At 40.1% G+C, this 21,983-nt stretch overlaps 1 protein-coding gene across 2 annotated transcripts in view; it reads right to left on the bottom strand.

Moving 5' to 3' along the window:
• The window catches only part of SUSD1 (sushi domain containing 1), a 130,042-nt gene that overhangs the window by 89,682 nt on the left and 18,377 nt on the right, over nt 1-21,983 (bottom strand). For both annotated transcript variants that reach the window (XM_072727672.1, XM_072727673.1), the window contains exons 4-5: nt 12,854-13,006; nt 12,008-12,187 (exon numbers count right to left, since the gene is read on the bottom strand). In XM_072727672.1, the coding sequence (XP_072583773.1) occupies nt 12,008-12,187; nt 12,854-13,006 (333 nt within the window). The remainder of the gene's footprint in view (nt 1-12,007; nt 12,188-12,853; nt 13,007-21,983) is intronic.

Raw genomic sequence — 21,983 nt, 5'->3', positions numbered from 1 at the left:
ATATTATAGAAATAAACACTTAGTAATGATAGAGTCCAGTCATAAGGGAAAAGAGAAAACATGAACCCCATAAAAAAATCCAGTTGCAGATATAGAAGACTGCTCAGAAGTAAAGAGATATGCCTGACGTCAATGAAATTTACTCACACATAGAAAATATTCTAATTATAAGATTCTAATTATAAGATTAAATAAATATTCTAATTATAAGATTATTTACATTATGAAGAATTCCTTGGTCAATGAAATAATCCATCCCAGGGTTCTTTTAAATATTAAGATTTTCAGGTACCTTCTACTATGTATCATGAGATCACAAACTCCTAAAGTAGATGATAACGCAATTGTAGTTTTGTTGCCAACTGATTATTAAATGAAATATATACAAAATCTTTGAACTTTTTAAGGCAAATTAATAGGGAAAGTACATACAGTCTCAACCTTCACTTTATGTTTCTATAAAAGAAAATAATCAATTGCATAGAGGAAGACAAGCCTAGAATTACAAAATTGACATGAAATTTCTTCTCTGCAACTCTGACAACTAGAACACACTAGAATATTTACAGAAACTATCTGAAAGAACTGGAGTATGATGCTACTATTTTAGACTTACCCAAATTCTATTTCACGTAAGACTAAAAGTCTTTTTCAGATATTTTACAATTTTTAAAAATTCGTATGTGTATTGTTTCTGGAAAAAAAAAAACTCCTGCCCAACAACAACAATAAATGAACCAGAATAAATATCCTCAGAAAAGTGGAGGACAGGTTTTAGAAGAAACACTAGCAAAGCAATGAAATCAGCATGATGTGCAGATAAGATACATCTAGTAGTAAAGGATCCTACAACGAAAAGTTGAACAATGTAAAAAAAAAAAATCAATAATTTGAAAATATTTCAAATATTCCAAATTATTTCAAAAACTCTGAGCAATGAGGGAAAGAAACAAAGGGAAGAAACAGACATGCTAATTCCTCCTGCAGTCGTGGGAAGTTCATAGACACAATTTTATTCAAGAAAGCATAATAAATCTAAAATAAGGAGGCCATAATCATTCCAAATGTAGCCAAGAGTCCCAGTTAGACCCAAATGCAGAGAAAAAAATATATGTAACATTTGATATTCATTCTGATTTTTAGTTTTCTCCCAAGTCTGTAGAAAGGCAAGAAAATTAGGCACTTTTGACATGTAGGCTTTTAAAATGTAAGTGCGAGGTGCCCAGGTGGTACAGTGGGTTAAGTGTTTGACTCTTGGTTTCAGCTCAGGCTGTGATCTTAGGGTCGTGAGAGGAATTCTTCATAATGTAAATAATCTTATAATTGGAATATTTTCTAGCTCTGGGCTTAGCAAGGAGTCTGCTTGAGATTCTCTCTCCCTCCCCTTCTGCCCCTCCTGCTCATGCTCACTCACACTCTTTTTCCCTCCCTTTCAAGTAAATAACTATTTTTAAAAAAAATAAAATATAAGTGCATTTATTGAGATAAAGAATTCAAGATAGATAAAATGGTATCATTTTCCCAAATCCCCATCAACCACTCTTGGCCTTAGAAAAAGATAGCTTCTCTTAAATGAATTACCAGTACAGAACTGGTGGGTTTAATGGAACTGCACATGCCTCCATCCCAGTGTGAACGCCTGGTCTGTTGAAGAACCCAGAGTTCTTTCCCTGAGGGAGGCCTCCCAGAGCAGGCTTTCATCTGTTGTCATGAACACTCTCATGAGAACATCAATACAACAGCTCAACCCACCTGACCAGTCACTCGCCTCCGAGATTTTAAAAGAAGAGTGAGTCTCTGATCAGTGCAGACTGACATCATGAGCAGTTATGGGACCAGAACCAGGTGCTCATTTCATAAATCCTCCAACCCTGCCCGCCTTGCAAGTCCCATATTGCTCACAGGGATTTGGTTTCTTTTCATACACATTTACTAGACACCAGGCTTCTTGGCCCTCATTAGGCTTTTCCCAGCATCAAACCTTTAGACATATCAACCGTCCCAAAACACTGCAAGACATGAGTATATTTGTGTGTACATAAGCAACCAACCGAACAGGTGGTTAATGTTTCATAAGGCTGCCCAGTCATTGTTGACATCTAAAATATCTTCTAGTTAAAGCCAGGGTTCAGTTATAGCAGGAAATAGAGGGAACAGCAGTGAAGAGATTGAGGGTATAGGTTTATGTAGGTTTATGGACCTTGAAACTAGAATTCTAAATAATACATTGGAGAGGTTTGGGAACCCAGTGATAGGTAATCAGATTAAGGGAGAAGCAGAGATTCTAAAGGTATAAGAGTACAGAAGATATCTAAATTGGCTTCCATCCTTGGACATGACCAAGAATAATGGAAGGCACATAAAAATACAAGATTTTTTAAGATTAATTACCACAAATATTAATTTGGGAGTTGATGAGAGAGTAGTAGCTTGGTCTCTAGGGACTAAGGTTCAGCAACTCAAGGCGATGCCCAGTGGCAGGCAACGAGGACTCTCTGAGATCCCATGCTATAGCTACTCAAGTTGGATAGTCTCTTGCGGAGAGATATTTAGAGAAGATTCTAGCATGGCTTGGATTAAACACATGGTTCTAAACAGCTGCTGTACATCTGAATTGCCTAGGGACCTTTGGAAAAACACCCATGCTGGTGGCTCACAGCCTCTCCCCTCACCCAGAGATAATTCTTCTGAATCAGTGGCACTGAGTTGGGTTCTTGGCATCCACATTTCTACAAGGTTCCAAGTTTGATTTTTATGCACACGCTCAACTCAGAACCTAAATTAAATACTAATATGAATAGCTACCATTTATCATCACATGCTTGAGGGCTTAATGTCTTTCTATGAATATATTATGTCTCCCCAAATATATGGCCAGTTTGTAACGGACAGAATCTTTATTTAATCATCTCTTGTACCCCCCCATGCCTGCTTAAATAGTATGTTTTGCATAGTAAATACTCAATAAATAATTGTTCATTGATAGCTTGCTACTGCTTTATCATTGTTCAAGATGCAGTAAATGTTACTTTGAAATGAATAACAGCCCCTGAGGAAGGAAAGAGGCATCAGTAAATTGTAAGTACAAATAACAAGTATACATTACCTTTATATTTGTAACCCAACAGCAGTAACACACACCTTCCAAACGCCAAGTAAATGAAAGCAGAGTAACAGACTCACAAAAAACTAATCTCAGTTTTCTACCAGGGAATCCTGGGAATGTTGTTCAGACTTCAATCATTTTAATCATAATAGCATTCATCAAAATTCTCCTAAACATAAGCCTATTAGATATATATTATCTTATTTATTCCTCACAAAAAACCTTGCAAGGTAGATGGTTTTTTCTCATGTCGTTTATAGATATGAATATGGAGCTTAAGAGCCCCTAAGAGCTCGTAAGGGCTTAAGTCTCATTCAAAAGTCACACCACTAGTGAAAGATAGAGCTAGTATTCAAGCCGTGGGATGTATGGCCCCAAAGTCCAGGTCCATTAAATCTGAGGAGCCTCACAATAAAGGGGTTCAGTGTAGACCCTGATTAGGACTGAGCTTAGAAGTTAGCTCAGGAGAAAAAGTTGCATAAAGGAGCATTCAAATCAGTATGGAATGGTTCTACAACAACTTCCTCTGCCAAATCTTGTTTCCAACAGCTTTCCCAGAGCAAGACAGCTGCTGGAAATAGACTTACCCCTACATCTGTGAGATACCCTAAAGCTGCCTTAGTACTGTTGTTTAACCCCATAACACAGGGGACAGAACCAGGCCTGGGTCTGTCCTGGCACATGGCCCTGTCACAGATATTCCGATCATGCTTAAGAGAGATCGCAGCCACTGCCACTTCTACTCAGACCAAATGGTACCCAAGAAAGCAGGTGACTACTCTTAAGAAATACTTCAAAACCAATCAACAGAGGCTGCAATAGGTGGTAATAAAAATATGGTTCTGGGATCCCTGGGTGGCGCAGCGGTTTGGCGCCTGCCTTTGGCCCAGGGCGCGATCCTGGAGATCCGGGATCGAGTCCCACGTCGGGCTTCCGGTGCATGGAGCCTGCTTCTCCCTCTGCCTGTGTCTCTGCCTCTCTCTCTCTCTCTCTGTGACTATCATAAATAAATAAAAATTAAAAAAAAAATAAAATAAAATAAAAAAAATAAAAATATGGTTCTACACAAAATGCCCAAAGTTCTCAATATCACAAGGAAATAGTCCATTTAAAAACAGTTTTATATTCAAAGGAAAGGGAAAAATAAGGAGCACAAATCTGCATTAGATATGCATTAGGGGTGTTCATTTAAGCACACATTTCTCTAGCTAATTATATTATGAGGGAACAACATTTGGCTATGTATCAGCAATACAGTCAACTAATTATGAACATGGCTGGAAATTTTTTTAAGATTTACTTATTTATTTGAGAGAAAGAGAGAAAGCACACAAGTGGGGGGAGGGGAAGATGGAGAGAATCCCCAGGCGGACTCCCTGATGAGCACAGAGCCCCATGGAGGGCTTGATCTCAGGACCCTGGGAACATGACCTGAGCTGAAACTGAGAGTCAGACACTTAACCGACTAAGCTACCCAGGTGACCCCATGGCTGGGAATTTGTCTTTACTATCCTACTATCTGTGATTTTATTCAAATAATCAGCTTCAAAACAAGTCTCCTTAGGGGAGGGGGGATGTGCTGTGCCAGTTTCAAGGACCACATTCAGACTATAACTCTATTTCATATCTTGAAGGTAAAAATGTTTATCCACACTACTAGCTTTAATATTCTACCCAAGAAAATATTCCAGAAGGAAATCTATTTGATGAAAGGTATTGGCAATCTGTGGCATCTAAATCAACAACTGGCTGTGTGGCCAATGTCATCCTCATTGGCTGCTTCTCATTATAAACATCAGCACAATAATGTGATTGATTTCAGAAATAACAGAATAATATAAGCACCATCTAAAACTGTTTTAGAGACCAATAAATACCAAGCTGAGAAAGAAAAAAACAGACCAATAGTGTCCATAAATTGAGGCAGATGTTTTGCCAACTGCCAGGAGAATGAATGATAGACCTATTCCACATGCTGATAATTGACTCAAAAAAAGTCTTCCCAGAGAAATAAACTACTAGCCGGGGAGCTTTGGCAGAGGAGCAGAAACAAGTATGAAAACTAAAGAAAATCATATTAAAATCAGCTTTCATCTACACAACAATAACAGAAATGTCACTCTTGCACCTTAGAGTCAAAGCAGATTTACATATCACCTAGAGATCAGTGGGCTGTGGCAGGTTGTAAGGGTCCAAACAGTCTAGTGGATTAACACCAGAGTCTCCACTATATGTGTGTTCTAGATCAGATAATTCAGCACGTAGACCTGTATTTGCTTCATTTGTAAAAATGTCCCTTTTCCCTCTTAATGGTAAGCTCTTCGTGCACTATATCTACATCCCATATTTTGAGAATATCCCCTGCAATCATGTGTTATTAATATGATTATGAACATGAGTCCTTGTGATGTATACACATAAGAATTATGGCCTAAGGAATGGGCTGAAAAATGTAACCGTAAGACAGTTTCACACACTTTCTGGCATGCTCCTAAATTTGGCCACATGTAGTTAGAGCCTCATTCCAGGATCATTTGAGTCCTAAATTCCACATATCATCAATGTGGGGGGCTGGAATCCAGCATCTCGGTATGTGGCAACTTGCATTTAGAAAATGTTATTATGATCATCAAAGGAAAATAGGAGGGTTATACTATCCATGAAGCACATTCTCAAGGGTAGCTTATTAACTGCTGTAACTAAGCTAATGAGCTCATTAGTACCAAAAAGTCCACTCGCCCTTAAGGCAGCAGAAAAAAATAATAATAACTTTTTGATGTATTTGTAGTCTAGAGTCTTCTATGAACTTTAGCCTCGATGAACAATACATTTCCTTCAGATCGTATTCATAGAGGAAGCTCACCTGGAAGAAGAAAAAACTTTCCATTTCACATAACAACACTTATTGCCAACAACTGGTGTCTAGTACGAAAACAGCTAGAATCCGAAGACTTCAGAAACTGCAGGGCTGACAGGCTAGGGGGAAAAAAATGAGTGCTGGGAAGAAAGAGTTTATCAGTGTATCTCTCATAAGGATCTTCCATTTGTAGAAGTGATAATGGTTGTTGAGACGCTTTGAGCTGCACATGGATCTTTCTTTTCTCAAAAAATAACATTAAAACTCTTCATCTTAATGCTCTACTTGTAAACAGAATATTTAAAATGAAAACTAATAAATTAGGTAACATGAAAGCTGGAGAATTTTAGACCTTCTCCCCCTATGGTAGGAAGTTTCACAAAGATCTTACATTTTTGTCAGAAATACTACCTGCCACTACCCACTAGATTATGACCCTCTTATTATGATGGTGAATACGTTTCTTGCTGATTCTCAAGCTCCCACTTCACCACCCTGTGGTAGTCTCATAACCAGCAACCTCATTCATTCTGCACACTCAAATGACTCCAACCATTTATTTTTATTTAAAGATTTTATTTATTTATTCATGAGAGACACAGAGAAAGAGGCAGAGACACAGGCAGAGGGAGAAGTGGGCTCCTCACAGGGAGCCTGATGTGGGACTCGATCCTGGACCCCAGGATTATGCCCTGAGCTGAAGGCATATGCTCAACCACTGAGCCACCCAGGCAACCCGACTCCAACCATTTGTAAGTGACATGTGGTAATGGCACTTACTTGGCAAAAAGGATAACACAAGAGATTTGTTGCACGCACCCAGGAAGTCAATATGGTTCTCCTTAATGTTTTAAAAGATCAGTATGTGGTGTGGTACCAAAAAAAAAAAAAATCTATTTCAAATAATTACCTGGAACACAAAAGATAAAAACACAAGATCGGTGTGCTGCCACTGTGTCGTCCTCTCTCACCCACAGCAGACAGCACGAGTCAATCACAGCACTCTTTGCGGCCAGGTCTAGATGTGAATCTTCTCCACACACCCCCTCCCCACACCCCTGACAAAACTTCAGAGAAAGCAACACAACAAAATTTGTCTGCCACCCGCTCACCTGAATTTGTGTTCCAACTTACATCAAAACTTTTTCAAACGCTGCCAACTTTGCAGAGATGAGATTGAGCTCTACCACGAGAATCTCAAAAGATGAAGAGTTGACTCCAACATGGTACCACACCGTGTACTTCCACGCCCTTCTGCTTTTCCTCATCACCTCCCATTTCCAGCACTCACAAGGGTCGCTTCAACATGGAATTTGCCTTCTAGAAAGTGCCTTGGGTTCTCATCTTAATACATAAACTAGCGACACTAGCTAATTCATTTCCTATCTCTGGTTCTTAATGGGATATGATACCCACCATTAGCTGTAAATACAATATATGTGAAATGAGAAATAAGCTAATAAATCACCTCACAAGGCATTTCTAAAGATCAGATGAGACAATGTTTATAGAAAACCACCTTAAAGGGTTGACCCTCTTTAGAGAATCAGGCTCTACTATTAGACTTTAGAAACCATGTCTCATTCTTATCAACCAACTCAAAGGAGAAACTCTGCCTCTGCAATCAGCCCACAGTGCTGGGCTACCCACCTTTTGAGGGCCATATGTACAGATATAGGGAAAACCAGGAGTCAGCCGCAAGGCCTCACTCCTGGTTCATTAAAGCACAGAGATGTCATGCCAAGTGAGAAGCAAACGTGGAGATACAGAAGACAAAGTAAGAAGATGCGGAATCAGGAAAAGACATGAAGCTCGAGGGCTGAAACAAAAGAGGAGGCCAGGGTTTCAGCAGGGCTTGGCCACATGATGAGTTGGGATGGCAGTTGAGGAGCTAACTCCATAATGCCTGCCTTGGTCTGTGCCGCCTTTTGGAGGGGATTCAGGGTGCTTCCACAGGCCTTCAGTATGCTCTCAGGAATGCTAGGCACTGTGCCAGGGAGTGAGAGATCGTGCTGAGGAGGACGCCATGCTTGCGGGGCTTCTAGATTCACAGTCCAGTAGGAGTGATATAAACCATACAAAGAATCATAAATCAAGTACTTACATATTGGGTACTAAGTAAGAGAACACTGTCACTCCTGACACTTTCAAGCTGAAACTTGAAATATGAAAAGGAGCTTGCTATGCCCAAAACAGGGAGACTCCATCAACAAATGAGTGAATAAGCAAAATGTGGTGCATACACAGGATGGAATATTACTCAGCCTTAAAAAGGAATGGAGTTCTCACTCTTGCTACAACATGGGTGAGCCCTGAAGACATTACATACGCCAAGTGAAATAAGCCAGACATATAAAGACAAATATCATACAAGCCCACACATATGAGGCACCTAGAACACAAATTTTCAGTGACAGAAAGTAGAATGAGGGTGGGCGGCTGGGGGACACAGGAGCGGGGAGTTATTGTTTAATGGCTCCAGAGTTTCTGTTTGGGGTGATGAAAATATTCTGGACTTAGATAAGCGTGATGACTGGGCAACACTGTGAATGTACTTAATGCCATTGAATTGTGTACTTGGTGAAAATGATAAATTTTATATTACATATATTTTGCCACAATATAAAAAAAAAATTTTAAGCTGGTTGGCAAGTAATGTAAGTAATGGGAGAAGCATATGCAAAGGCCCTGAAGCTGACAAAAGCCTGACATGTTGGTTGGGAGAGAATGATAGCAGATGTAACCTACAGAAAAGCCAAAAAGGCCTATTGGCTTCAGAGGCCATGGTTAGAAGTTTGGACTTTATCCTGAAAGACATATTTATTTTCTCCCCAGAACCCTCTACCCGGCCTACCTATCCTACAAAGCACTCCTCACCGCTCTCTCACACAGCAAGCAAACCTTGCAAAGGGAAGAGTACCCAAGTAGCCTCTTCCCTGGAAACCACCCTATTTCCCATCTTATCCATTCTTATCCATTCTTCTCACATAATATGTAGGAGTTCGTGATGTACCTGTGCTTTCTCTTCTCCCAGACCCCAGTTGTTCTTAGTCACAAGATCTACAGGATATCTAGCATCAACCCTGGACTTTGGATTAATTGTTGATGACAACACAGTTGGAAGTGTTTCCTTCACTTTGCTTCTGGCTCGGATGAATTTTAAAAATTTAAAATAAAATTTTTTTTAAAATTTTCTTTAAGCTTCCACATACATTGTGCACCTTTTCTGAAAATTAAAAAAAATCATAATAGAATAATAGGAAACACAAACTCGAGGATGATTCCGACTTTTCCAGAGAGCTGATGGAAGGGTGGGATTGATGCTTCCATCTGCCCCTACCTAAGTCAGAACAGGGAGCCACAGAAGTCCTGGCATTAGAAGCTTTCCTTCTTGCTTCTGGCTCTCACCCCTGAGGCCTGCTTAGATGGGGGCACATGTCACAGGGTCCTGGCCACGGCAACTGAGCCTCCAGGGTCACAGTAATGGGAAGAAGGCAAACAATGGGATCCACCAATGGTACCTTCTCTGATGGGGAAGTCTGGTAATTCGGCCACCAAAGGTGCATCTATAACACACAGCTGCTCCCTCCCTGAGTATCTGCTCCTCAGCAACATCCAAGTTCACAGTTTGCCAGTGTTTTTAGTGGAAGTCCCAATTCCTGTGGCTTTATACCTCTGAGCTGAAAATACAGTGCCGGCTGGCATGCAGCCCAGATTCTGAAGCCCGAGGGATGATGAAGGATAAATAAGAAGGGGTGTGCTCAGAGGAGCAGACACAGCCTGGAGGAGCCAGTGGCCATGTGGGGAGGAGGTGGAGGGTGTCAGCAGGCAGACGGAGCAGTTATTAGACGAGGGAAAAAGGAAGTGAAGATCTTCCAAATAACAGTTCTTTGGGGAATGTAACAAGTACTCTTCTCTAAATTAACTTTCCCCATTCTCAGTCCAATAATCCAGATGACTACTAGTTCTCAAAGTCCCACAAACTCTATTATTGGGGTTTTCCTATATAAATCCTTAGGGGGTTCTTTGATATGCATTATGGCACATTTTAATTGAAGTTCTGCATTTAATTGATCCATTGAAAGATAATGTTAGAACTAAAATGTACTTTTAGAATTTCCTAGCCCCCCAGGATGATAATTAACTATTAAAATGTGTTTAGAGCCTGAATCGCAAATCAGAACAGCGTTAAGAATTAACTTAGCCAAGCATATCACTGAGATTTCCCGGCTACCCAGAAAATTCAATGAAAACTGTTTTCTTTTTTCCAAAATGGAAACAGCTTTGTTTCTTTGTCTAATACATTTAAAACTCTTTGACTACAGAAAGAATATCAAAATTGAAAATCATCCAGGATCCCCCCAAGGGAGTTACCACTGTTTATATTTTGCTGTATAACCTTCTAAACTTCTGTAAACATATACATACATGAGTTTTTAAAAATTTTTTTTTATTTATTTATGATAGTCACAGAGAGAGAGAGAGAGAGAGGCAGAGACACAGGAAGAGGGAGAAGCAGGCTCCATGCACCAGGAGCCCGACGTGGGATTCGATCCTGGGTCTCCAGGATCGCGCCCTGGGCCAAAGGCAGGCGCTAAACCACTGCGCCACCCAGAGATCCCCGAGTTTTTTAAAATTAATGTCATGTTATTCATATAGTTGATAACTCAATAATAGACTGTTAGGACTAATTTATATCAATAAATATAATTTTCCAATGTAATTTTTTTTCCTTTTTTTCCAATGTAATTTTTATTGGCTGCATAATATTCCATTTCATTATATGTCATGATTTATTTAACCAGCCTCCTATTGATAGATATTTGGGATTGTTTCTAATTTTTCACTTACAAACAACTATAATTACAAAAAATTATAAAGATGAGTGTTTTTTGCTTCTCTCTACAAAACAGTTTAAAAATCTAGGTAAAATGGATGATTTTCTAGGAATATGTAAATTACCAAAATGGATACCAAAAAAGGATAGGAAACTTAGACCAGTTAGTACAGGATTTTTAAAGATAACCCAAGGACTACCTCTCCAAAAAAGCCACATGCAGATAATTTGCAAGTGAAATCTCCCAAAGCTTTTAAAAGTCTATTTATAGTCCAGAGAATGAAGAAAGAAATTCTTTCACATCCTTTTTTTAAAATTTAGAATAATACTGACACCAAACCCAACAAAGATAGCATAGAAAAAAATAAACCAATCTCGCTTCTGAATATCAATGTAAAATTTCTAAAGAAAATTTAGCAAAAATAATCCAGATGAAAAGAATAAAAAAATCCAAAGACCCAGAATCCATTCCAGATACTAGTATGTAAGACCATTATCTGCAAATAATATAACCTACCATATGACTTATTTAAAGCAGTAACATAGGGATCCCTGGGTGGCGCAGCGGTTTGGCGCCTGCCTTTGGCCCAGGGCGCGATCCTGGAGACCCAGGATCGAATCCCACATCAGGCTCCCGGTGCATGGAGCCTGCTTCTCCCTCCGCCTGTGTCTCTGCCTCTCTCTCTCTCTCTGTGACTATCATAAATAAAATAAAAATAAAAAAAAAATAAAGCAGTAACATAGATGGCCACTTTAACACGTGTCTAAGAGAATGCATCAATATATAAAGTGCTTAAGAGCACTTGGCACATAGAACTGGATCAGTGTACATAAGAATATAAGTAGATATCCATAACATCAAAAGAGCCAAGACCACAAATGAACAATGAAAACTAAAACCACTGCCATGAAAGTCATAAATAAGAAGACTCAAAATCAATACTACTATTTAAATTTTTGCTCTGAAAATACTAACCAAGTGGGTCAATCAAGAGAAACATGATTTTTATAAATATAGAAAAATAAAAGATGTTATTATTATTTGCAGAGGATAACTATTCCTAAAAATACCAAGAGAATACTAGAGACAAGGAACTCATCAGATCTCTTTAATGCATTCAGTACCCGAAAGAGAAAAATCAGAGAGAAATATGAAAACAATCTCAAAATGATAGAAGCTGGGAACCTGAACCTTTTGAAAACTCACCTTGACAATTTAATTTTGGGGACTCCCATGTGCCCGAGGCTGTGCAGCTTGAAACTGTATCTTCTGGACCACTGAAAAATCCTTCTTTGCAAGCATAACGAACCTGGCTGCCAAGCCTAGAAGTATAATTTCCTATGATCAAGCCATCTGGGACCTCAGGAGGGGTGCCGCAGTCTATTTCTGAAAATAAATTAACGTCAAATTCATTACTACTTGAATATGAATTTTCAAAATTCATCCTCTCTCTCTACCTCTACCCCATCATTCCCCTACCCCCCTACACACACCTGAGAGGTATTTTACATAGACTGATTCATTTCCATTTGACTTCTGGGCATGTTTCCAACTACTGTCCCTATTCAATCTTCTGGCCTTCCATAGGGAATAGCATCTATACAAGCACAAAGCTGATGGAATTTGGCAATCAACCTTCACTAATTCACACTAGTTAAAAAGAAGTCTAGCCCAGTAAAGTAGAAAATTTGAACTGCAAAATACCTTCCTATATATGGCTTTGTCATTTCCAGAGTCACTTTTCTGAGGCTGGTCCTTACCAGATCGGCTATGTTTACTACCTAAAATCACGTTTTAATAGGAGACTATCTATTAACTGCTAACAATCCTGAAGGCTACTAATTGTAGCTTTCAAAAAAAAAAAATGTAAGATAGCCAACCCCTTCTACCTTTGTTATTGGATTTCACAAGTTGTACAGACATGCAAAGGAATAGATAATCTCCACTCACATCCCCAACACAGACGCTGTAGACCCAGGCTCAGAGCAGGAGAAAGTCCTCTGAGACCAGAATCCCAGTTTCAAAAAGCCTCCTTCTCTGGCAGAAACCCACCTGTGCATGATGTGGCGTCTCTGGTCGGGTGGAAAGGCTCGGGCCCATTCTTTGGCAGGTATCCATCCATACAGTAGCATTTGAAGCTTCCATGAGTATTCACACACCGTCCTCCACGCCTGCACAGGCCGGAAACCTCACACTCATCTATGTCTTGAGACCCAGATATAAGAAGGGAGAGAAAAACAGAAAAAAGGGAAACACAGGGGCAGGGGGGAGCATTGGAACAGCCAGTTCTCACATTCTCAATCTACCCTTACAAAAATGGATGCGTTTGTTTGCAACGGCATCATGAATTTTATTTCATTCCTCAAAGGTTCTTTTCATATACCCTTTATACCATCGGCACTAAAAGGTTTTCAATAAATTCTTACCAGGATATTTTGGAAATTTACAAAAACCAATGACCATCACCAACTCTCTGACACCCAACAAAACGAGCCCAAAAAAACAATGCTGAAAAAAATTCAATCACTACAAAGTAAGGATGGCCTCCACCTCATATTAAAATACCTGAAGGATGGGGTGCCTGGGTGGCTTAGCCTGTCAAGCATCAGGCTCTTGGTTTCAGCTCAGGTCATGATCCCAGAGTTGTGAGATCAAGCCCCTCCTCGGGCTCCATGCTGGGCATGGAGCCTGGTTAAGATTTTCTCTGTCTCTCTCCCTCTCCCTCTGCCCCTCCTTTGTCCTTCTCTTAAAAAAAAAAAAAAATAGCTGAAGTAGAACTCCAAATATAAAACAATTTAAACCAGAGTGAAAAATTCTTTCTAGCTCCTGGGCACGGAATGGTGAGGCAGGTAGTATAAGAGGAAACTCCAGAAGGGTCTCATTATTTTTACCGAGATTATAAGAATTTATGATAAACTTCAATAAGAAAAAGACTATGCCACTTGGCAGACTTTTCCCCTAAATTAAAGATTACCAAAAGCACTAGGTACAGGGGTAAAAACCACACAGTAATTCAGAGACTGGATTACTCACTCTGCCAGTTAGCAGATTTTTTCCCCCAGGAATGGCTTAGAGAACAACACTAAAATTTCAGGAACTCCATCAGAGCTACACACACACGAATTTCACCTAAAGGAAAAAATACCTTAAGTGAAATGGGACTTATCCCAGGACACTTGCAAGAACCATGGTGGGGGGTTAGGAGGCAGGGGAGCAAGAGATGAGCAAGACTGAAGAAAACCTGGTGGTTACCAGGCTCTGGGATTTTAAAGGCCAGTTATTTAGGAAGGACCAGTATAAAGTGGCCAATATTCTATTTTGCCAGGAAAGAGTGTTTTGTTTTGTCTTTTATTTTCTAAAACCTACACTAACACCATAATTTTACAAAAAAAGGAAGAATATAATATCAGAACTCTTTTAAATGTGTTTCTGCCTTTATTAAAATTCACTATATTCTCCTGTTTGTTTGTTTGTGGTCGTGGCCCAATGGACTCCTCATCACTCACTAATCATTGTTTAGGAGCCAGTAATTCATTTAAATCCTGAAAGAGACCCTACAAGCTACCAATTCTGATCAACCTACATCTTACTGCAGCAAATTTGGGGGAAAATCTGAGAGATCATCACTATAGATAGTGGCCACTTCTTAGGGAGTCAATAGTGGAATCCATCTCTTCTCCCCTTGGGTTGGTCTGGAGACTTGCTTAAGACAATAAAATGTGAAAGTTAACCCTGTGCCTGCTCTGAACTTAACCGTGGAGATGACTGGTAGCTTCCTCTATCCCCCTGTTGGAACACAGTGGCCATGCTGTAAGGAAATCCACACTATCATGCTTGGGAGAGAAGCCATTCAGGGGACACCCTCAAATTGAGACACCACATGGAAAACTAAGGTGCCCTGGCCAACAGTCAGCATCAAGGCCCTGGGATGTAGAAGCGGCCTTCTTTTACCTACCAGCCCAGCCCAGCCGCCAGCTGAATGTTTCCACATGAGTGAGACAAGCACCTAGCCATGGAACTGTGAGTAATAATAAAGTGCTGTTTTAAGCCATTCAGTGGAGCCGAGCAGGGGGTGGGGCAGGGAGTACCATTATAATAGATGACCAAAACACTCTGGACATATGAAGAGATGCGGAAGTCCAAATGAGTTTAAGAGGATACTGTAATCAAGGTGCCTGGCTGGCTCAGTCAGGACAGTGTGACTCTTGATCTCAGGGTTGTGAGTTCAAGTCCCATATTGGGTATAGAGATTACTTAAAAATAATTTTTTTTTTTAAAAAAGAAGATATTGTAATCAATACAAAAAGAGGGGAACTCCTGAAGAAACAATGAGATTCTGGAAATTAAAAATAAAATATGAATGTCAAAAATAAAAACCCAATAGAGGCATTGAACCCAATAGAGGTTGGTCACTGCTGAAAACTAAATTTGCAAATTCCAACTTGGCAAACTCTCCAGAGCACCTGGGTGGCTCAGTGGTTGAGCATCTGCCTTCAGCTCAGGGTGTGTTCCCAGGGTCCTGGGATCAGGTCCCACATTGGGCTCCCTGAGGGGAACCTGCTTCTCCCTCTTCCTGTCTCTGCCTCTCTCTCTGTATCTCTCATGGGTAAATAAATAAAATCTTAAAAAAAATTCTCCAGAAACATATAGAAAAAGAAATTATATGAGACAGAAGCTATAGGACAATAAACAATATAAGAACAGATCCAAAAGATGTAAAATTCCTTTTAGCGGAATTGTAGGGGGTACCTAGGTGGCTCAGTCGGGTAAGTGTCCAACTCTTGGTTTTGGCTCAGGTCATGATCTCAGGGTCATGGGACTGAGCCCTGAGTCAGGCTCTGTGCTCAGTGCAGTCTGCTTGAAATTCTCTCTAGCTCTGCCCCTCCCGCTCATGCTCTCTCTCTCTCTCAATCTCTTAAATAAATAAATAAATCCTTTAAAAAGCTAATATCAAAGGAAAAATTTCCTCTGCTTATGTATTCACATCCAAACAGCCTTTTGAGGGGATCTCGGGGTGACTCAGTGGTTTAGCACCTGCCTTCAGCCCAGGGCGTGATCCTGGGGTCCTGGGATCAAGTCCTGCATCGGGCTCCCTGCATGGAGCCTGCTTCTCCCTCTGCCTGTGTCTCTGCCTCTCTCTCTCTGTCTCTCATGAATCAATAAATAAAATCTTAAAAAGAAAAAAACAGCCTTTTGAGGCAACAGACATTAATGTTGAAAAGTGAAAATCATTCTGAATTTCATGGATTAAAAGAAAAATCTCTGAAAACAGGAGAGGAAGAAATGATAATCTATAATGAAGAGAAAACCAACCTGACCTAGGACTTTTTGTCTGAAACACCAAATAGGAATGGAATAATATTTACAGAGTTCTAAGGAAAAGGAAGCAAGACATAGTACTATATTTAAGTCAAGGAATGACACTTTAGAACATGAAGGATCTCAGAAATTATATTATTGACATTTCTTTTTTTTTAATCTTTTTTTAACCTGTTTTCTTAATCTTTTTTTTTTTTTTTTTTTTTAAGTTGGCTGCACAGCCAGCACGGAGTCCAATGCAAGGCCTGAACTCAGAACAGTGAGATCAAGACCTGAGCCGAGATCAAGAGTCGAATGATCAACCAACTGAGCCACCCAGGCAACCCCTGACATTTCTTTTCTGAAAAAGATTTTTTAAAGTATTCAAGCCAGTGAAAAACATCAGGATAAATCATGTCAAGAAAGGGGGAAACATAAGTAAAAAAACAACAACAATAACACAACAAAATGAAATGAAACCAACAAAAACTCAGTTAAACAATTGTTGCTAATAGAATCATGGAGTTTGGGGTATTGTTTAACAGAGGATTCTTAAAATATATTTTTAGATTCATCTCCTAGCCTGCCCATCTGCCTCAGACTCCTCAAAAGACAGTGAGTGAATAAATGGATTTTTCGGTAGACTTCTGGTACTGGCAGTGCCAATCCTACAGGGCAAAAATGTGGTTAGGTAGTGATGGTATGGAAAAGACTTAGAGTTTCTAGATACTGATCAGCTCTGTATGAGTCACTGAAGTCATTAATCAGTTTGCTTTGTGTCCAGTCATTCAACAACCTAATAACAATGATTGTTATAATGAGAGCTAATCACAATGACTCCTGTATGACATCCTGTGCATGCCAGCCACTGTTCTAACACTTCACCACTTATTACTAATTATTTTCAACTCATTCCTCACAATAACCCCATGAGGAAGATGCTATTATTATTCCCATTTTACAGAGGAAGTAAGTGAAGCAGAGAGTGGGTTAGTAGCTGCACTAAAGTCACCCAGGTCAAGGGGTGGGAAAGTCAGAGCTTGAAACCAGATACCTGGCTCCAGGACCATACCCTTAACCACTAGCCACACTGTGGCTCCCATTACAATCGGACTGGACCATCATCCAACCAATAATTCCATCCTGGCCACAGGCATTGTCGAAGATGTCAATTGTCTTAATGAAGTCTGGAAGTACCTATCACCTATCCCTGAGATGAGCATGACGTGATTTTTTTACTTTTAATGAACCTCTCAATGTTCACAAGCCATCACTCTTCTAACCTATTCTAGAATCTTGGCTGGGTAAACATGTTTAGTTCATTAGAATAACTTCTCCAAGTGGTGGATTCCATGGGGGCTCCAAGGTCATAACATGTTTGCTTGTGAACGAGAAACACTCTGAGCAACTGAGCAACCGGATTAACATATTTAACTAATCAAGGGGGAAATTCTCTTTTGTCCTATTGTATATACAGGACTATTTAACTTTATCCACAGCCAGAACAATTCCTTACCAGAAAGTAGCAAAACTGAGCAGGACACGATGACCTGATCCCAGAGCCCCGGTGTTCTGTATTTACTCCTTTCATCTAACAGCCTCAGTTTGAAAGTCAAACAGACCCAGGTTTGAGAACTGATTCGGCTACTTGCTAGATATATTAAGGTTCCTTAACCTTTCTAAAGCCCTTTTGTAAAATGAAGCTAATTAGGTCTTCAATACATGTTGGCTAATACATGAATGGGCCTTGCCTTTCTATGGACTCAGTTCTCCCTGGAGCACAAGCCACTCCCCCAGAGCCTGCACTTGCCCCTCAGTGTGACCATGAGCAATGCTCTCTCTCTCTCTTTCTCTCTCTCTCTCTCTCTCTCTCTCTCTCTCTCTCTCTCACACACACACACACACACACACACACATACTCTCAGGGCTTTCCTGGCTTCGGTCTGGGGAGTGGCCACCTGGTTTGCCCCACTGGATGTGATGCTCTAGGGCAGAATCAGAAGACCCATCTGGAGGACCCTGAGCTAGAACAGGAGTGTCAAAGAGGTAAGAGTTTAGCTTTGGCAGGCGAGCCAGAGAGGCAAGGCTGAGAACGTGCAAGCCCTTGCCTGGAGAAGCCTTGAAAATCTGAAAAATCAGAATGGACTCGGTGAGAAAAGTGCACTGAAGAAATTTCACATTTATTCAAAAGCTCTCACAGTCTACGCTTCTCCATATACCCAACTAAGAATCAGTTCCTTCCAACTCCATGCAGGTGAGACGAAAATTATTTCCTCACATCTTGGAAAGTCACATCACTGGGTTTTTTCCTGCCATCTTGCCTTCCTCAAATGGCAAGTTCAGCCAAGAAGCCTACTTCTTAAGAAGCCACATTTAGAGGGACACAAACACCCATTTAAAATCAAGACTGGGGCAACCAGGTGACTCAGCAGTTTAGCACTGCCTTCAGCCCAGGGCGTGATCCTGGAGACCTGGGATTGAGTCCTGCGTCGGGCTCCCTGCCTGGGGCCTGCTTCTCCCTCTGCCTGTGTCTCTGCCTCTCTCTCTCTCTGTCTCTCATGAATAAATAAATCAAATCTTTAAAAAATAAATAAATAAATAAATAAATAAATAAATAAAATAAAATAAAATAAAAAAGACTGGTAAACTCACATCATTCATTGCTCATATCCAGTGCTGGCAAGGATGTGAAGAAATAAAGACCTTCATGAAATGATTAGTGAGAGAGAATACTGGTGTGAACTTGTTGGAAGACATTCTGTACTGCAAAGTAACAATGCAAAGGTAGACCTTTGACACAGAAATTATTTTCCAGAATTTATAACAAAGAGATAATTATCTATAAGGACGTAGGTAAAAGGATGTTCATTATAGCATTTCTTATGATAGAAAAAAACACACGCCCAAAACAAAAAAAAAAAAAAAGAGAGAGAAAAACCATGGTAGGGGAAAAAATAATCAGTTAAGTAACATAGTACAGCCACATAATAAATTCCATGTAGTTAATGGTAAAGGTATTATATATCAATCTCTATATTAACTTTCACGTGTTATAATTTATATTTTAAAAGTACTGATCTAAAAAAAAATAAATAAATAAATAAATAAATAAATAAATGTACTGATTTTTTTTTTTTTTAAGATTGATTTATTTGAGAGAGAGAGAATGGGGAGGAGGGGCAGAGGGAGAGAATCAGTCAGATCCCTGCAGAGTGTGGAGCCCAACTCAGGGCTCAATGTCACAGCCCATGAGATCAGGACCTAAGCTGAAATCACGAGTCAGGGATCCCTGGGTGGCTCAGTGGTTTAGCACCGCCTTCAGCACAGGGCGTGATCCTGGGGACCCAGGATCGAGTCTCACATCAGGCTCCCTGCATGGAGCCTACTTCTCCCTCTGCCTGTGCCTCTGCCTCTGTGTGTGTGTGTGTGTCTGTCTGTCATGAATAAATAAATAAAATCTTTTTAAAAATTATGAAATCACAAATCAGACACTTAACCAACTGAGCCACCCATGCATCCCCCAAAAATGTACTGATCTTAAGTGTATATAGTTCGTGAGTTGTGAAAATCTCATACAACCATGGGGCCAACATCCAAAACAAGAGATAAAACATTTCGATCATCCAGCAAGTTTCCTCACGTTTCTTCCCAGCCAATCCTCCCCTCCCCTTAAACAATCACCTTTATTTAAAAAAAAAAAAAAAAAAAAAAAAAGAAAGGAAGAAAGATTTTACTTTTAAGTAAAACCTCTATACCCAACATGGGGCTCGAACTCACAACTCTAAGCATCACACACTCCACCAACTGACCCAACCAGGTGCCCCAAAAAAACACCTTCTAATTTCTATCACTATAACTTATTTTTGCCTGTATTTCATATAAATGGACTCTCATAGTGCACATTTTTGTGAAGACCATCTTCTATACAACATAATGTCTTTGAGATTCCTCCTTGTTGTGCGTGTATCAATAGAGAGTTCCTCTCCTTGGTGAGTAGTACTCCACTCCAGGAATGCACCAAACTTGTTTATCCATCCTCCCGTTGATTGGACATTTGGGGTCTTTCCAGTTTAGATATTATGAACATTGTTTTTGTTTTGTTTTATTTTTTAAAGATTTATGTATTTATTAATGAGAGACAGAGAGAGAGAGAGGCAGAGACATAGGCAGAGGGAGAAGCAGGCTCCTCACAGGGAGCCCGATATGGGACTCAATCCCAGATCCTGGGATCACGCCCTGAGCTGAAGGCAAACGCTCAACTGCTGAGCCACCCAGGTGTTCCTATCACGAACATTTGTGTGCAAGTCTTTGTGAACATATATTTTCATTTCTCTTGAGCTATATAGAGTTTCTTAAAGATTTTTTAAAGATTTCCTTATTTATTTGAGAGAGAGAGCTAGAGTGAGTGGGTCTAAGAGGGACAGAGGGAGAGAATCTTCATGCAGACTCCCCACTGAGTGTGGAACCCAACGCAGGGCTCAGTCTCACAACTCATGAGATCATGACCTGGGCCAAAACCAAGAGTTGGATGTTTAACCAACTGAGCCATTCAGGTGCCCCTTTAAGATTTTAATTTTAAGTAATCTCTACTCCCAGCATAGGGCTTGAACTCACAACCCTAAGATCAAGAGTCACATGCTCTACCAACTGAGTCAGGCAAGTGCCCCCTGTATTTATTCTTACTGAAATGGAAAGATCATGTGCTGTGACTAAAATAACTTCCGTCTTCTCTTCATGGAGTTACATGTAGAGAAAACAGTATCACGTGTTACGGAAATAAAATATCATATAGTGGGACAATGTATGTTTACATGTTATTAATCTAAAATTATGATTGCAGGGGCACCTGGGAGGCTCAGCCAGTTGAGGGTCTGACTCTTGATCTTGACTCAGGTTGTGATCTCTGGGTCGTGGGATCAAGCTCCACATCAGGCTCCAAGCTCAGCATGGAGTCTGCTTGTTCCTTTCCCTCCTCCTCTGCCCCTCCACTCACTCCCTGCCCCTATATAAAATAAATAAATAAAATCTTTAACTATATATAAATAAATAAAAATATAAATATGATTGCAGTACATATGCATAGAGGCATCTTAAAAGAGATTTACTGGGCACCTGGGTGGCTCAGTCAATTAAGTGTCCGCCTCCTGATTTCTGGTCAGGTCATGATCTCAGGGTTGTGAGATCAAATCCCACAAGGGGCTCGGGCTGGGCACAGAGCCTGCTTAGGATTCTCTCTCTCCCTCTATCTCTCTCTCTCTGCCCTCCCCCAACCCTCTTAAAAAAAAAAAAAAAGAACTTTCCCAAAATATTAAGCATTGCAACCTCTGAATTAATATGATTTTTTTGTCCTTTATGCTTTTGCATAACTGCTTGACCACTCTACGTGAGTACGTGATTTTTTTTAATAAATGGAAGAAACAAAGCTATACTCTTAGGGGGAAAAACACTGACTTATTCTTCTGTCTTGTTTTAGGAAGAACAATCATAGATCATCACAATCAGAATTTTATGACCCAATTATTTTTACTCTATCCCAGAGCTCTATCCTAGGGTAACAACTCTATTCTTCTTGACACATAACCTTTTAAAAAATTTTTTAGATTTTATTTATTTATTCATGAGAGACACATAGAGAGGTGCAGAGACACAGGCAGAGAGAGAAGCAGACTCCCCAAGGGGAGCCTGATGCAGGACCTGATCCCAGGACCCCAGGATCACCACCCAAGCCAAAGGCAGATGCTCAACCACTGAGCCACCCAGGTGTCCCTTGACATAGAACCTTTGCTAAAGCAATAGCTGAATACATGGAGAGCCATTTCCAAGGTCATGCTCATAGAGGCACTGGTCATGAGCAAAGAGCCTGAAGACAAAGGGCTACCCACTT

This window comes from Vulpes vulpes, chromosome 12 (genome assembly GCF_048418805.1).
Source record: "Vulpes vulpes isolate BD-2025 chromosome 12, VulVul3, whole genome shotgun sequence".
In the NCBI taxonomy this organism is placed as follows: Eukaryota; Metazoa; Chordata; class Mammalia; order Carnivora; family Canidae; genus Vulpes; species Vulpes vulpes.
The sequence above is the reverse complement of the archived record's forward strand: the minus strand, read 5'-3'. Positions and strand labels throughout refer to the sequence as shown.